The sequence below is a fragment of the Calypte anna genome, chromosome 11 (genome assembly GCF_003957555.1).
Source record: "Calypte anna isolate BGI_N300 chromosome 11, bCalAnn1_v1.p, whole genome shotgun sequence".
NCBI classification, from domain to species: domain Eukaryota; kingdom Metazoa; phylum Chordata; class Aves; order Apodiformes; family Trochilidae; genus Calypte; species Calypte anna.
Genome location: NC_044257.1, coordinates 17,101,969 through 17,119,182, shown reverse-complemented (window position 1 = coordinate 17,119,182; position 17,214 = coordinate 17,101,969). Strand labels below are relative to the sequence as shown.

The following is a 17,214-nucleotide window of genomic DNA, read 5'->3' as shown; positions in this document are numbered from 1 at the left end:
CTTGAATATTTGTTCCAGAATAATAATTAACATTATTGACATCATCTGATACACCTAAAAACCTTGCTTGATCATGTGCCTGCATTGCTTATCCCAAATTTTACTGGTTTTGTCTTCAAGGAAAAGAAAAAAAAAAAAGGAAAAAGATGACAAAAACTCCACAGAAAAAAAGGAACAGATGTTCCTGAGATCATAGCAAAACAAGCCACATATTTAGCAGGAACAAAATGTGATGTATAACATAGCTATTTTTCTAACCTTTCTAAAATTACCTATTTAACTGATTTCTTATGTGCAAAAAGAAGCATAAGGACTTCCTTCTGTCAAAGTACCATTGTCCCCAGTAATTCAGAAGCTCCTTGTTCCAGTGCATTGAGACAGTGCAGGGATTTAAGACACCTCTCAGTCTGTGCCAGACTCACAAGAATGTATTTTTAATACCGTTGTAACTAAAGAAGTGTTTAGAGAAGTCCAGCTAAAGTCCCCAAAAACATGACTATCCCAAAAGAAATGCAATTATAAGCCTTCTTTGCACCCAGAGCTGGTGGTTTGGGTGCAAACAAATCTGGACACAAAGATCTGGATGTCCTGTAAGGTGCAGGTCTTGTGCACAAATGCAGAACAGGGATCATGATATTGATTAGGGACTGGGAATCTCTCCACCCTATTGCACAGCTGCAGAAGAGGCTACTGATAAAATCAGTTTGCTGCATCATATCAGGCTCTGTTCCTTGCTCAGCAATGCAAATTTGAACATAGAGTCATTGCCTTGATATATATATATAGGCTGAATAAATTGACATTCTGCATGTAAGAGTTACTGGAATAAGTGTAAGAACTATCTCAGAAAGGAGAAATTCTTTAAAATCTCCTCCAGCAGCAGCCTAAGTGGAAATTATAAATATATAAATATATATACATACAGAAACAAACCCAAATTTCACTATTTTCTTAAATGGGATGGAGATGCTATTATAACACATCCTTATTATACTCTCAGCAGTTGCACAGAATTGCTGCCTGGCATAAAGAACAAGGAATCTTTCCTTAATTCCTTCTGCCCAGATCTTCCATGTAGTTATTTTTTTCTTGATATATGAAGTATGCTTCATTTTCAGATCAGGCAAGATTCATCTAAGCAGGGAATGCACCCTATGATGCCTTGGGCCAGCAACTATCAGGGACTGGCATGGATGCTGCAATTAATACAACATTAAGTGGAAGGGAATGATGAGAAACTCAGATTGGCTTCTAAACTGGACTACCAGTCCCTGGCTTCTCTTCAGACAAGAGAAAAATGGTTTTGTATCACTTATTTCTGGTCAATAATGCAACCCCTACAGGGCACCTCATTTAAATGTGTTTTCTCCTCCTTTCTCCTGTCCAGCTTTCTTATGGTCTCAGACAAGACTACCAAAGCAGTGAGAGCTCCTGTCAAAGCTATTTCCCACTTTTTAATGACTCTCATAACCAGAGGGTTCTGAAAGAAAGAGCTTTTATTTCAGGAACAAATCAGAGAGAACAGAAGAACTGCTACATTGGGTCAGAGATCCACATAACCCAGTCTCCTGCTCTTCCAAGTGGGGAGGAGTTGGCAGCTTAGGAAAAAAAAATCAAAAAGAGAAAGCAAATGCTCCTGGGGGAGAACCATCAGTCACAGAGTGCCAGGAGGTAAAACTGGGTCCTTTGGCTTTTGAACCAAGCTGCAAATTCAGAACCAGCTGGGCAGCTTCATCCCTGCAAGAAAGAAGAGCAGTGATGCTGAGTTGGCAAGGGGGGGAAGAAGCAGAAACCCACCCTTAAATTCCTAATGTGGTTTTGATTGGGAAGCAGGTATGAGATGGGACCTATCTCACAGTTTAGCATGGGGTCAGCAATTCCTAACAATAGGAATTTTGTTGGCATTGACAGATTAAGCCTTTTTGGAGGTGATCTAGAAACATCCAGGACTACTTGAACTTGTAGAGGGTGCTTTGTTTGGGTTTTACTTGGGTTTTAGCCAAAGAGTGGAGCAGCAGCTACAGGCCAAGGTTTTCAACCAGTGGCATGTGGGGGTTTAGTGGACTGGTTTCTGTGCTTTAAATGCAACTGGTTTGCAGAAGAAGCTGAGCTCTCAACCTCCTAAAAGTCACCTCCAGCCTGCCAAGAATTTCACTTTCAAAAACCAAACCAAATAACTTCTCTTTATTTCAGGAGAGAAAGGGCTCAATAGCAAAAAGGATTCCAATCAAAGACTGTGACAACCACGTGGCAGGAGAAACAGGACTCTACTGAGCAGCCCAGATTTTGCTGCTCTAATGCTTTCCCCTAGAAGAGGCAAATATTTCTGTATTGATTTTCTGCACCTTGATCTCTTCTGTCTGACAAACACTTGGGTGAGCAAATTTCACTCTGTAAACAGTCAGCCTGCTGTGTGGGTGAGAGGACTCATTATTTTTATAAAGTGACAGATTGCCTAAGACAGTCTCCAGAATGGACTCATAAACCTATATGAGATCCATAAAATCCTGCATAAACCTCTATAACAAGCAACTGAACAAGTGCTCATGGTTTATCTGCAAGTATAAAGGGCTTGCACAATCCTTTTTTTTTTTTCTTCAAATAGTATATATCATGTTTGCCAACTTAATAAACCCAGTAAGTATTAAATGAACAACTTTACACCAGACTCTGCATTTCTGCTTCAAGTACATACACAGCTGTAGCCACATAGGTCAATACAGAAGGAAGGGAATTCTTTACCTCTTCTTGCCTCTCATTATTTTACCTGTAATAAAACTCAACCAAGCCCCAGCCTGGAGTTAAGCCATTCAGTTGGAAATCTGCAATGCACTCATGGAAAACACCACTGCCAGTCAGGCCATTGTAGACCACGGGGCAAGCCTGCTTATCCAGTCTTGCAGAGACATCAAAGTTCTTGCCACCTTTGATAAGAGTAAAAAGGAAAGAATGACTCCAACCTTCAGTAGTATTTAATCTGAAAAAAAAAAATCTCTTTTTTTCTTTTTCTTTTTGCATGGTTGCTTATGCTTTTCTAAAGAGCGATCGTTTTCCCATCTGCTCTGGAAATTAAATAAAATCTTTAACCAAGTGGCAGCCCCAAAGTAGCTGAATCCACCTCAGGAGATGATTTGAGACCTCAAAAGGATAAAATCACATCATTTCTCCAGATTAGCATAAGCAACAATTGCCACAAGTAGAAACCATCTGGCCCTAACCCCATGATGGACACACAGAGTTTCAGGGTGTTAAGATGCTCTAATTAGCATTTAAATTTACTCAGAGGATCACACGGAATTTCACTGAGCTCCACCACATCAAACACATGCCAAAAATCCCAAACCTGATATAGTTGGGCTCCATATAGCTCACCAGCAGTAAAACTGACACCATATTCATCCCTGATGATGCCATCATCAGCAATCTCAGCCAGAGAGGCATTGGACCACTCGATGCCAGATTTCCTCCCATCAGGGAAAAAGACATAACCTACAGTGAGGCTGAAGGGGAGAGAAATGGAGAAGAAATAAAGTTCAACCAAAGCTCAGACAGACCAGCACATTCTCCTAGGGAAGCTGAGCATGCTGAGCACAGCCTGGAAAGCAGCAGGAATAAATAAAAAAGGTGATATTGTGAGATATTGGGAATGCTGAGGGAGGGAAGCCCTGCTTGTGGGGAAGATGGGGCTTGCAGGATGGATTGTGGGTTTGGGACAGGTCACTTGGTCCCTCTTGGCCATGAATGTTGGTTTTAAAGCTTCTGGATACAGAAGGCACCAGTTGAGAAGGGAGAACACCCTGCAAAATGCTCCAGTACAGATGGACACACCTTCTGAAAGAGCTGGAGTTGCTCAATTTGTACTTCAGCTGCATCAGCCAAAGAATAATTGAATGAGAAGGAAGTAACTGAAGGTAAAAGCTGTCCTTGTGACTAATTGCAAATGGAAAATTAGGTGGAGAGAGAGAGAGGAGCAAGAGATTGTGGGTGGAAATTGGGCCACAGGGATTCAAAGCAAGAATGTGCAGAGAGGCATCCTGCAGAGCAGCTTCTGCCACCTTTAAAATGTACTTCTAGCAGCATAAACTTCCTTGGTTACTTACTTAGTTGTGGTAGCTGGCATACTGAGAACTGTTAAATGTGCTGCAGTCCCATCCTGCATGGGAGAGGGAAAGAGAAACCAGATTTATTAGTGTGGACTCATTTGTGTGGATCATACACTGACCTGGCCAAGAAGATGCTGGATACAACCCAAGTGATGCAGTGTTTGAGGACTTTATCCTCTTAAATCTTTTCAATACACCTTCCATGAAAATCTGGATGCAAACAAGAGTCCAAGACTACAAAGCAGACCCATTAAGGACAAATTAAGGACTTGAAGGACAACAGAAAGTCCACAGCAAACTGATATAAGAGGAGGAGGGAAATAAAACATGCAGAGATGTCAGCAAGCCATGGTCAAAATTGATGGGTAAGATACTAGAGCTGGCCCTGCTTTGGCCAGACATCTCTTGTAACCTAGATTATTCTATGCCTGAGAGCAGCATGCAGGTAAAGTCCTAAATAAGAAGGAAATGGGATCTCATGGTTTTCATTCATTTCTCTCCCATCCTTGAGCCTGAAGCCCCCTGTGCTCCATTTTTGGCTGCTCCAAGGCAAATTTAAGCCTAGGCTGTGATGTTAGGGGATGTGAAGACACTCAAGAGTGTGAAGACTCCCAACTTCAATCAGGGATCAACTTTAAATCCTTTTTAACAGAAAGTCAGATGGCTTTTAATTAGGAAAGAATGAGCTGTAGTTATGTTGAGTCCTCAATAGCTCTGAAGGGGGAGGTTACCACCTGATTGTACACATTACAGCCCAAAAGTACAGTCTGATGAAAAGGAACCCAGGCAGCTGCTGGATCTGCACATACATGGGATTTTTCAAGGTGTGAACAAGATATTATCTGGGAAAAGAACTTTTATTCTGCATTCACCCTTAACTCCTGCCATCCCACCTATAACAGAGAGTTTAGATTTCTTCATGCCTGTCTTGGCAAAGGAAATGCCTGTTCAGGAGCATCTGCTGGGGTTGTAACACCAGCACTCAGCATTTCCCCAGGCTCTGTGCTCCCAGCAGCCACAGCACTGCCACTCCTCCAGCTCTGCCACAACAGCAAAGCCAAGAATTAGAGCTGAGCACAGGCAGAAATATTTTCCACCTGCTGTCACGAAGGCTTAGGATGCCTTCAGGCACCTCAAGCTCTCAATGAGTGTGAATCAGTACAGAATCACCTCCACTGTGTCCTCAGTGCAGCTGAGAATCTGCAATCTCATTTTTCTTTAAAAAGCCAGAACAGTTTCAAGCTACCAAAACAATTTTTGGTTCAACCAGTGTGGCAAAATCTGTTTTTTACAGACATAAGACTGTGTGCTGATGATGGCACCAGTTTGCACTCCTGATTGCAGACCTTGGATGGTCCCAATTCCCTTTCTCTGGATACTTAAAACACAACTGAAAAGTTCAGAAACACCCCCAGTTTCAGGGGTCAGTAGCACCTTGATGTGTTTCTACCAACCTCAAAATGTGCCAAAATCATGACATAACGGTGAATCTCAGACCAGTTCCTGACACCTGCAAACAAAAAGAACAAAATCACCCAACCTAAACTTCACCATTGCTGGGAAACTTGAATTATATTAATTATAAGTATAATTGAATTATATTAATAGTAGCTGACTTGACACTAACTTTGGGGAAAGAGATATCCAGTGATTGATTACATGATGAGCATATGCATGTCCCTAAAACAGGAGTATTTCCCCTGGAATGTCTTAACTTCATAGCCAGTCATGGAATTGGTTATTTTTAAAGATAATCTTTAGTCCCAGTGTCCTGCCAGTACCAGGCATGGTGAAGGCAGCCAAGGGAGGGAATTATTTCTGGTGCAGTTACCATAAGAGTGGCTCCGAATGCCTTTGAGGGAAAGTTTGGTTTTCTCTCCATTTTCTATTTCAATTTCTCCAACAGCCTGGCCCCACTGCTCGTGTCGGAAATGTTGTTCCCTTTGTCTGAGAGAAAGAAAAGAGGGAATTGACACAGGCAAAATCAAAATCAGGATGGCCACAATGTCACTTATCTGATGGACTTGAATCCCAAGAGTGAAGGAGAGACTTCGGGGTTGTGGCTATGGCAGATTTGACATACTAGGAATCACTTTTATATTTCCCAACTGTTGTTCTATGTCTATGAGATTCCTGAGAATGAAACAGCAGCAAATTCCCACCCTGAGAAATTAAAAAAATGCACTTTGTCTGAAAAAAAGGCTGTAAAAGAGCTGTTAAAAAATGCTGTAAAAAAAAATGCTGCTAAAGAGCTGCTGCTTACAATTCAGCAGGAACCACCAAACACAACATCCTAATGATGCACGTTTTCTGCTACTATTAAACAAGCCCTATTGTTATTCATATTTTGTTGCTGTATTTTCAGCTCCCTGAACCTTGAAGAGTAATTAAAATGCCCACTTTAGCCCTCTTTCACATGACTCAATTCAGTGCTTAGACATACCTGCACTGTTTTGGAAGAGGCCTACACCAGGTTGCTAGCAATGAAAAAAAAAAAAAAAAGGGACAAAATAAGAAATATTCCTAATGCTCAAGGTTTTATAAACCCAAACTTTGGGCAGGACCCTCTCCTGTGTATGAGGAAGATCCAGTGTGTGGCCTTAGAGGTTGCCAGGTCTGCTGGGAGGAGACACCAGGCAAGACCTGACAGGAGTCATGTCCTCTATTAGATCACTTCAAAATAAGCCCACCTTCTAAAATCACCCCTGAAAAGATGTGTAGAAAAGTTACTAGTAACCCTAGAAGAAATTAGTCTTGCCTCTCACTTTTTGACCCTCTGGAAGAACTTGATGGTCCAAGGTTCTTGGGCAAAAGCAGGTGCAGATGTGCTGGGGTGACTGTCAGTATTAAAGTTAAAGACTTCAGTGAAGTTCTTCCAGCTAGAAGAGGGGAAAAAATAAAAGACATTATTAGCTTTTGGGTCATGCCAGGCCAAGTTGTGCACTTGCTACTCTGACAATGGCAATCTTTGTACATTGGTATTATAGGGAAGTTCTGATTTTTGTCATTTTAAATGTTACTGCTTTTCAAGAAAGCAACCAAAAGGAAACCAAGAAAAAATGGCCTGCACTGGTTAACAGATTTCCTAGGAGGAGAAGCTGCTTTCTCTCATGGAAGTTGGTCAGAGGTACCAAGGCAGCATTTCTACTACTTTGTCAGCAAATCATTTTTTATCAGACAAATGGAGTCCATAAAGAAGAAGAAAAGGCAATGGCTTCATGTGTAACTTTATGCACATGACCCTTTGAAAACAGTAACCAAATCATTAACAATGAACTCCCTAGAGACCCCAAAGCAAAAGGTAAATTCTCTTACTGTAAAGAGAATTTCACTGGTACAAGTTCACCTTCTTCTTCACTCCACTGCTGCCTGTAGGGTCCTTTTCTGCAAGGCAAAGCACTGGAATTTTACATCACTCCTAAACAGACAACAAAACATTTTTTCCATGTTATACAGTAGGAAACACTGAAGGAGAATGATGCTATTGTGTGCAGGGTAGCAATGCTGTGTTACAAACCTACAGCTTGTAGGTAGGTCTGGATCATAGAATCATAGAATTAGCCAGGTTGGAAGGGACCTCAGAGATCATCTAGTCCAACCCTTGACCCACCGGAGCAGTTGCTAGACCATGGCACTGAGTGCCACATCCAGTCTCTTTTTAAATGTCTCCAGGGACGGAGAATCTACCACCTCACCGGGCAGTCCATTCCATAGCCTGATCACCTTCTCTGTGAAGAAATTCTTTCTAATATCTAACCTAAACCTCCCCTGGCACAACTTAAGACTGTGTCCTCTTGTCTTGTTGAAGGTCGTCTGTGAAAAGAGTCCAGTTCCCACCTCGCTACAGCCTCCTTTCAGGTAGTTGTAGACAGCAATGAGGTCTCCCCTGAGCCTCCTCTTCCTCAGGCTGAACAGCCCCAGCTCTCTCAGCCTCTCCTCATAGGGCCTGTGCTCAAGTCCCTTCACCAGCCTGGTTGCCCTCTTTTGGACCTGTTCCAGGACCTCTACATCCTTCTTAAACTGAGGGGCCCAGAACTGGACGTAGATATTACAAGCTGTAGTTTCATTCCATAAAAATCCACGTGTGCTATTGCTAACAAATAGGTTTTGGTTCCAATCAGTTAAATATATTTCCAGATAGCATTCAAAAAGCTTTGGTCTTAAGTGTAGCTAGATGAAACTCAAGTGCTGCTTACCTGAGTAATCCATTGAAACTTATTTTCCAGCTTGCTTGGGGCTCTAAGTATTCAATAGTGAGCCCTCCTGCACTCCAAATCTCTTCAGAGTCATCACTCACCATCATGTTTGGATGCTGTGGGTGCTGAAAAGACAGGAAAACATTTGTTTGGTTCATTTGTGGGAGGCAACACAGGTGAATTCCTGCTTTGATGGTTCTCTGCAGGAGAAACATTTGATTGAAATGGCTTCTCAGTTCTACCTGCAGGTATTACAGAAGGAAATATGTACCTAAAACACCTGAATTATTGGATAACACATTATTGTTTCAGACAATAAAACGGAATTATTTGTGCAAGAGCTCTGCTCCTTACACTGGTGAGCCTGGAGCAAAGCTGATACAGGGTTCTGGGGAGAAATTTATTTTTATACTGAATTTTGTGAACTTCTGAAATGATTTAAATTTTTAATGCATGCCAGGTCCCTAAACTCTTCAGCTGTTTTTTGAAAAATATGTCTTGATTCCTACAGCTGCCACCTTTCTGGAAGGGAAGGATCTGAGAAGGTCCTGAACTTGGCTGGCAGTTCTAACAAAGCCACAGTATTTAGTGTTGTTATACTAAATGTTACCAGAAAACCAAATAACACATCAATTTTCTTTGTTTTAATTTTCTACAAATAGGGAGTCTCCAGTCTTTTCAGATCATGACTTCTTCAGCAAAACACATTTATGGAGATAGTTGAGTTCAAAGGGATTTATGTCAGATCTTCCTCCTTCTTTACTCTGCAGTTATTAAAATGAAAATCCACAATAAAAATATATGATTAATACTGGTTTTTAGCAAGACCAAAGATGTACATTCTAAAAACTTCTCTTTTTCTTTGCAAGAGGCAATTCCACAATGATTTTTTTATAGTATTAGCTCATTAATAAAGGGAAAAAAATCAACCATAATCATACAAAGTAACTTACTATCCACATGCTGCACATTATGGAGAAAAAAGGGACCCACTGCCAGACACCTACTTAAAAAATGAGACACAACCAGTAATTTGGTCAGTTCTACTACTTCACAGCACCAACATCTCCCTGTCAGGATGTTAACACCATGATGATGAACACAATGATGATGTTAACACAATGATGATGAACATGAATTTTTCCCTGGGATCCCAAGGCAGGTTCAAGACAAGAGTTCAGCACTTCTCTTGGATGCCATCCCACATCCAGCACTTACTTCAAAGTCTCCTTCTCCATCCACCCTCAGGAAGAGCCACATCTCACACGTCCCATTAGGACGTTTGGCAAGACGAGCAACCACGAAGGTCTTGTTGGTCTCTGCAAAGCCAGTGAAGTAAACTGAATCCAGTGCCTAAGGAAAGGGAAAGTTGGAAGGGGGAGATGGTAATTGTTTGGGTTTTCCGTGGGTTTCTTCTTAGGAATGAAATTTTCCTTTCAATTTTTACTTGCACCAAAGAGCCACGGAGTTTTGGTCTCAGCAGTGAAGTCTCATTCATGGAACAGGACAACCCAAGTGAGTCCAGATTAAAACCAAATTAATCTGGTGTACAATACATCATTCACTGAGCCAAAAGCATTTTTTTCTTTCTTATTTGTCCCTTTCCTTCTGCAAGAAAAGAGGGAGGAGAGGAGGAGCAGCTTTAGAGAGGGAATATAATTACTGCATGACAGCCATGGACCAGAAAAAATATTCTCTGAATTAAGATGAATAATTTACAATGTTAAGTTCCCTAGATCAAAATTCTTATTTAATGTGTCCTCAAAAATTGAGTGTCTGCCAAGGAAGAAAATTATCCCCAAACATGCTGTTTCCCCAGCTAGCTCCAAATCGTGTGTAGGATGATTTAAACTTGAGGGAAACATAGAATTAAAAGGGAAAATTAAGAGAAAGAAGGAAAGCCATAGGAAACCCAGCACTTTACTAACATGGTTAGGAGTTAGGCTGGTTTAGGGCCAGTTAAAATCCCAAATCTCAACAAGTGTTAGGCACAGAAGTCCACAGCTTCCAATTCAGATGGGTATTTTCTCATACTTGTGCAGAACTCACTCAAAAGGAAGTTTTAAAAGCCAGAAGGTGGAAATTAAAATTTATTGGGGCACGGATGAAGTTCAGCTTCTAAATTATTTACTACAAAATGCAAAAAAGGTCCTAAAATTAGCTGGTTATTGGCCTTGTGCATAGATATAAAAGGGAATTTTGAGGGCACAGAGTCTGGGAACACACAAATACATTGGATACCAATATAAAAATTCAAAGATATAATTTCTGGAAGTATTTTTCAGATTTATTTTTAGACCTTATTTGTAGGTGTTGCTCCAGTGCTGCTGCTTGTAGGAACACAGAGGAAATCAATGCCTCCTGGGCTATATCTGAAACTCCTTTGGGTGTCAGTTTGGTTTGGAAGGTGGTGCCACTCCTGCCCTATCAAATTTGGTTCAAGGTTGGCAAAACACTTCAAAATACTCCAAGAAGCAGCTTAATTAGTAGAAAGGAAACACTAAAGAAAACAGCTTTTTTTTTTTTGCTTTTTTTTTAAGGTTCATCAGAAGCCTCTGTGTATTTTGTTAAATAATTTGACTTCTGGATTCCCAGAAGGCTGCAGGAAAATGTTACCAAGAAGTTGATTTTTCACAAAAATGCCTTAGGATGCAAAATCTGAAAGGAAAATCTTGATGAGGAGAGGAAAAGCAAGGGAAATCCTGTCTCATCAGCCTTTCTGCTTTCCCTTCTCACCAAATGACACAGCAAAGCTCACCCAAACCTCCCTGTTAGGCACAGTGAGGATTTTTTGGGGGACCATAAATACACAAGCAAGGTACAGGTTGTTGACAGAGGTTTTATTATTTATGAAGCAGAGAGGTAGAGTTGGAAAACTAGATTAAATTCACCAAGTGTGATAAAACAAAAGGCTTCTGTGCCCCATAATGTGCCTGCTTTTTCCCCCAGTTATCACCTGGTCTGATCTGAGGCTTTTTTTTTCCTCTGGAAGGCACAGCCAAGGTGACATCCCCACCCTGCCCTCCTTGGGATGTGTTGGATGGGGGAAGAACTTGGGATTCATGGGTGAACTGAGGATTTATGGGTGAGGTGGCAGGGAGTGCTAGGGGGGCTCCTGTGGGATGCAGGTCCTGGGAGGGGATGGGGGGTGCAAGGTCCTCAGGGAGGTGGGTTCTGCAGAGGGAGGGGGTGTAGGTCCACGGGGGTACAGGTCCACGGGAATGGGTTGTGGGTGAATGTGTGTCCTAGGGAATGAGGGGTCATAAAAAAGAATCCTAGAATGTCAGGTTGGAAGGGACCTCAAGGATCAGCAACTGGGGGCTGAGGGTCCTCGGGACGGTGTCCCATGGGGAGTCAGGGGTGGCAAGGATGGGGGAGAGGGGTGTCCTAGGAAGGACCCTAAGGAAGGGGCTGCCGGGGAAGGGGATCCCAAGATTTGGGATGCCAGGGGAGGGACACTCACGTGGGGGTCGGGACGGAGCGGACGTGGCCGCCGGGGCTCGGCGGGACTTCCCCCGGCCACCCGCTGCCTCCAAGCACCGTGGAAAAGCAGGAGCCAGCCCAGGACCCAGCGCTTCAGAGGGACACAAGCGCCGGGGCCGCCCGCCCGCCGCACCCCGAGCAGCGTCCGCATCGCGGAGCGGGGCGCGGAACGGAGCGCGGGGAAGCGCGGAGCGGGACCGCCAAACCCCGCCTCGGGGCCGCTCTCCGCCCCGGGACACGGGACCCATCGTTTCCGTTTCGTGTCCCGGTTCTTGGCGTGATGAGGTCATCCAGGGAAATTGCATTTGTTTTGTTTTGTTTCGTTTTCTTTTATTCCCCCCCCCCCCCTTTTTTTTTTCCCTTCTTTAACTTTATTTTTTTTTATTTTACTTTATTTTATTTTACTTGATTATATCTCATCTCATTGTACTTTATTTTTTAATTTATTTCTTTCTATTTTTTTTCATTTTGTCATTTTACTTTGTTTTATTCTATTATTTGTTTTTTTTTCCAATTTGTTTGGTGGTTTTTTTTCCTGTTTCATTTTGTTTTCCTCATTTTAATTTTTTTTCTTCCTTTCCTGAGAAACTCCATCTCAGTGCACCTTTCACCCAGCTGCATTGAAGCCCAAGAAGAAGTTCAGGCACTTCCCCAGGAGACACCCAGCCAAGTCACTAAGAAATCCCCAAGATTGGATGGGGGAGAGATTGGGTGCAGGAGAGGTGGGGTTTGGGGTCTTCCCCTTAGAGTTACTGGGGAGGGGTATGAGGCTGAAGGTTATGGGTGCTCCCAGCTCTTTGGATTGCAGTTCCTATAGGTTTCTGACCCAGTTTTATTGGGTTCTCAGCCCAAGAGGGTTTTTTCCTTGTTCCCACTGCCAATGGGCAGGGCACAGGCTTGGCAGCCCATGGCACCAGGAAAAAAACTAGCAGCACACACTCTTCAGCATCTCTTGTGGGTCCCATTTCTAGAAGCCATAATTTTTGAAGGCTTTTGGCCAGCTGCACAATAGATCTTTGTGTTCCTATTGCAACCAGCAAGCATTTAGCCTCAGTTCCCTGCAATAACATAAACTCAGCCTCTCAGGACTGGTTGAAATGAGGCTGATCTTGCGTGGGAGAAAGATGGGGCTCTTGGAATCCATGCTCTCTTCTGTGTGTTTTGACTCTCTGTTAGCCCTACAGCCTTCCCACAGGATTTCCTGTTATTTGAAAACTCATTTATTGTCTGTTTTTATGCTTTCTCTCAACTGTCCCTCAATCCTCTGCTGTGGTTTGTGTTTAACAGCTCCATGCCTATGGTTCTTTCTGGTTTTTTCTGAATGGAGCTTGTTTTTAATTACCTCCTTTTCCCTGATGCTCCTTTTTGTCCTTTACTGAGGCTTGTGATACTGATGTTCACTCTCTCTGCCTCTCTGATCATGTTTTTATGTACCCTTCAAAAGCCTTTAGTGGCTTGGGATGTTCCTTTTACCTTCTTCTTGAAAACCTCCCCTTTTCTGAGACCAGGCACAACTGTTCTGTCTGGCTTTACTGCTATCCACGGACCAGATAAAATCAAAAGTAGAACTAAAAAGCAGAAGGATGAAGGCAATGAGGTTCAAAATTATCATTCCTTCAGCCAGTGTTGAAGGGGCTCATCTCAAAGTCAGCCACGCAGAGCAGGCAGAGAGCCAGAGAGATAATGAAGTTATTTTTCTTCCTTAAATTGTTTTGTGGAGATACCGAAAATGGCCTAAAAATAGGAGATGTGTCACAATGTTATCACTCTGCACATGCAGCACAGCTGAGGTGAAGTCCAGAGAAAGGCTGCAAGGGGAAGGTGTTGTGAAAAACAACTTTTATTCTTAGTTAAAATGTAAAGAGAGTATTGACACCAAGCAAAACTCAAGGGGAAATATCCACGCCAATGACAAACCTTTGGGACTTTACACAGATGCATAATTGATCCCTCAGCAGCATCTCCTTGAGATGTATGGGTATATAAAAAAGATTCTTGTGGATTCTTCCTTTTTTTCCATGCTCCAGTCCCTCAGCAGCTTGACTGGAAGCCTTGGAGTCTTTATACAAATCCCTTGGATTTCAGTATTTGCATTTCTGAGGGGAGGATAAATGGGCCATGAATATTTCATATGTTCCTCTGATATGTGAAGTATTCAAAAACTCCCATAGTCTAAACAAGGCATTGGTTAAGGTATTGTGGCTGTCTCTATGGAATCTATAACAGAGATAAGCTTTGTTCCTTCCTACCAGGACAGGAAGCATGGAAACAATTTGCTTCAGGCAGCATTATGTTTCAACATTTCTTAGGTAATTTGTTTGAGGACTTGAAGTTATCTCTGGCAAACAATTTATCTTGGCAATATTGTTTGCTGTGGAAATGGATTCCAAACCAGCAGGACTTGCAGAAGAACCAAAGTCCTGACATGTCTGGTAATGTTTTGAGCATGGCAAAAGACAACGCTGTGCATATATAAAATAAGTCTTAGATCTGCTCCACACGCTTAGTGAAAAATTGAGGAGGAAAATATTCAACTGATTTGTTTGTTTTTAAGTTCAGGAGGAAACGAGGAGCCTGCAACTGATGCCTGGCACTAAAAATACAGAGAACAAAGCTAGATGAATTTAAGATTTTCTGGTTAGTATAAATTTGTGAACGTGTTCTTAAGCATCCCCAGTACTTGCTGTCAAGCTTCTCATTACATCATGAACATTTTAAACAGTGTTGCCTCTTCTAAATCCATCTGCCTGACAAAGGACTTTTGTGTGTTAGCACTTTATTCCACCAGAATAAAGATTTTGGCACTCTCAGAAATCAAGGGCCTGCAAAATCAGACTATGTTTAGCTCTGAAGCCCAAACTGGTTTTCCAGATCTTTGTGCTGCAGTGAGCACTGACTGTATTTGCTGTGTGGATCTACCCAGTCTCTCTCACAGTGTTTGAGCAGAAATCAAAGCCAGGAGAAAACCACCATGACCTCTCCTCCTCAGAGTGCTGCAAACAAAACTGATTTTTCAGAACCACATCCAGAACTAAGTGCTAGACTCAGAGCTGCAGCATGAGACCCAGGCATGTCGGTGCTTCAGGAAACTTCAAATCCAGGAGAGAATCCTCTGGCTGCAGCCTGGGTTTAAGTTACATGGCATTTTATGTGTGATTAAAAAATTCTCAGATTACTGCCTTGTCTGTACACCTTTCCTCCCTGCATCAGCACCTGGGGATATGTTGTTTGCCAGTGTCACAGGGGCAGCATCATTAAAGCTATTTTGGGTGCCCCAGGGCTGCAGAAATAAATAAACGATGCACCATCCAGTGGACAAACCCTGTGCTACACTGTGCTGACAAGTTATTAAATATCAGTTCCATCTAAAAAGACTGCAAAACATCCACGGAATTGGAAGCTCTTCCTGACAAGGCACACTTGGGAACTGCTGAAGCAGACAACCTCCTGGGTGTGACAACAGGCACAGTCCTCTGTGCTTGGGACTGCTAAAAAAATGCAACATAGCACCTCATCTTTTGGCAACTTCTGGGTTACTGTCAGGTATTGGCCATCAACACACAGGGAATGGGACACATTTGGGTTTTCTCAAGGGTTATGTTCACTATAACTGGCCCTGCACCCCCATAAGGATGTGTCCCCCCCAAATCCCCTCCTTCATTTTGTTTTTATTGCTGGATAAATGACATATTAGTTACATTCAGGGAAAACGTGGAGGGAGAAGGATCAGCTCTGGTGATTTTGTGTCTATAAATGTTTATATACTCTGAGTATCAGGGACATTGGCACTGACTAATTTCTTTCAGTATATAAAACCCAGCTGATGGGAAATAGAAAACTGCACAAAACCCCAAGCTTTTCTGAAGTCCCTGATATGCAAAAATGAAAAGAAAAAAAAAACCAAACCAAACCAAAAAAAACCAAGAACCAAACAAGAAGTGGAAACACACAGAGACACATAGAAAGCTGGATTTTATTGTACTTATGCACCATGCCTTAGGCACTTGCTGCCTATGTCCCACTAGATGGTGGTCATGCTGCAAGAAAAAAACAAGATGCAGAAGCATGCCCCAGCTGCTGTAATTTCTGTTTTTCTTCAGCTTTTTTGTCTTTATGTGTTTTGAATGTATCATCAGCTCACACACTGCAAGATTTGATATTTTGCATCTCATTTTTACAGCTACTGGATGCCTATTTTTCCTAATACGCAGTGAAAAACACTGAATGATTATCATGGAGTAGTATTTCTACTAGTAGTACTTCTACTAAATTAATAGCCTAATTCAAAGACAGATGATGAAGTCTAGGTTCACCAAATCTAATAAAAAGCCACAGAACAGGCTCTCAATTTGGGGCCCACATAAACCTCCTGAGACTCCCTGAAGTGATGAGGGACCATAAAGAAATATCACTGTAAGACTGAGTGTAGGACATAAAGAAAAAACTCTTCAGGGAAGGACTGAAGTAAAACCCACTGGATCTGTATTTTTTTTCAGGTGTGGGTAGATGTTCTGCTGATGGATTGTGCAACACTGCTGGGGATGTAAGCTTGAAAGAGATGGAGGCAGGGATGTGTTTCAGGTGTCTGTGGCTGAAAAAATTCTGTGATTCTGTGGCACTGATTCAGAGAATCATTTTGGTTGGAAAAGACCTTTAAAACCATACAGTCCAACCCTTAACCCAGCACCACCAAGGCCACCACTAAACCATGGCCCTCAGCACCACATTTACACACGCTTAAACACCCCCAGGGATGGAGACTCAACCAGCAACCCTTTCCATGAAGGAATTGTTCCCAATGTCCAACCTAAACCCCTCCTGGCACAACTTGAGGCCATTTCCTCTTGTTTTATCACTTTTAACTTGAAAGAAGATGCTGGCATCCACCTCCTTACAACCTCAGCTTACAAATCCAGTTTTATACTAAAATCGTGGTTATTTGAAAAGCTGAGGTGGGGGGGAATGTCTGTTTGGAGCAGCTGTCAGATCTGGGGATTCCTTACAGCAGCTTTCAAGGACCTGAAGAGGACCCAGAGGAAAGGACTTTGACAAGGGCACAGAAAAATGGCACAAGGAGGAATGGATTTAAGCTGGAAGAGCAGAGATTCAGGGTAGACATTAGGAAAAAAGCCTTGACAGTGAGGATGGAGACACTGGAACAGGTTGTGGCTGCCCCATCCCTGATGTTTCAGGCCTGGTTGGATGGGGCTTGGAGCAACCTGGGCTGGTGGGAGGGGATTGGAAGTAGATGATCTTCAAGGTTTCTTCCCAAAGCATTCCATGACTATTTGATGTAGCCCAAAAACCTTTGAGGAGGCTGAGAGGAGACCTCGTAGTTCTCTCCTACTACCTCCAGGGAGGTTGGAGCAGGGAGGGAAACAACAGCCTCTGCTCCTTAGTGAATGGATGGAATGGATGGAAGTTGCACCAGG

At 42.5% G+C, this 17,214-nt stretch overlaps 1 protein-coding gene across 1 annotated transcript; it reads right to left on the bottom strand.

Moving 5' to 3' along the window:
- Positions 1-1,481: 1,481 nt before the first annotated feature.
- On the bottom strand, positions 1,482-12,014 carry LOC103535304. Its single transcript, XM_030457728.1, has 11 exons — positions 11,763-12,014; positions 9,518-9,652; positions 8,300-8,424; positions 7,419-7,487; positions 6,869-6,982; positions 5,935-6,050; positions 5,558-5,613; positions 4,101-4,153; positions 3,373-3,500; positions 2,768-2,924; positions 1,482-1,737 (listed from the first exon to the last, which is right to left on the bottom strand). Exons 1-11 carry the CDS (start codon positions 11,931-11,933, stop codon positions 1,614-1,616), a joined length of 1,248 nt encoding a protein of 415 aa, XP_030313588.1. The 5' UTR covers positions 11,934-12,014; the 3' UTR covers positions 1,482-1,613.
- Between the last annotated feature and the right edge of the window lie 5,200 nt (positions 12,015-17,214).

Bases quoted from the DNA above. Each gene is read 5' to 3' on its own strand.
- LOC103535304 (XM_030457728.1), bottom strand. From the start codon at position 11,933: ATGCGGACGCTGCTCGGGGTGCGGCGGGCGGGCGGCCCCGGCGCTTGT. The intron at 9,653-11,762 runs GTGAGTGTCCCT...CCCTTTCCTTAG, and splicing joins CGCTCCGTCCCGACCCCCAC to GCACTGGATTCAGTTTACTT. The intron at 6,051-6,868 runs GTGAGAGGCAAG...TCTTTCTCTCAG, and splicing joins TTCTTCCAGAGGGTCAAAAA to ACAAAGGGAACAACATTTCC.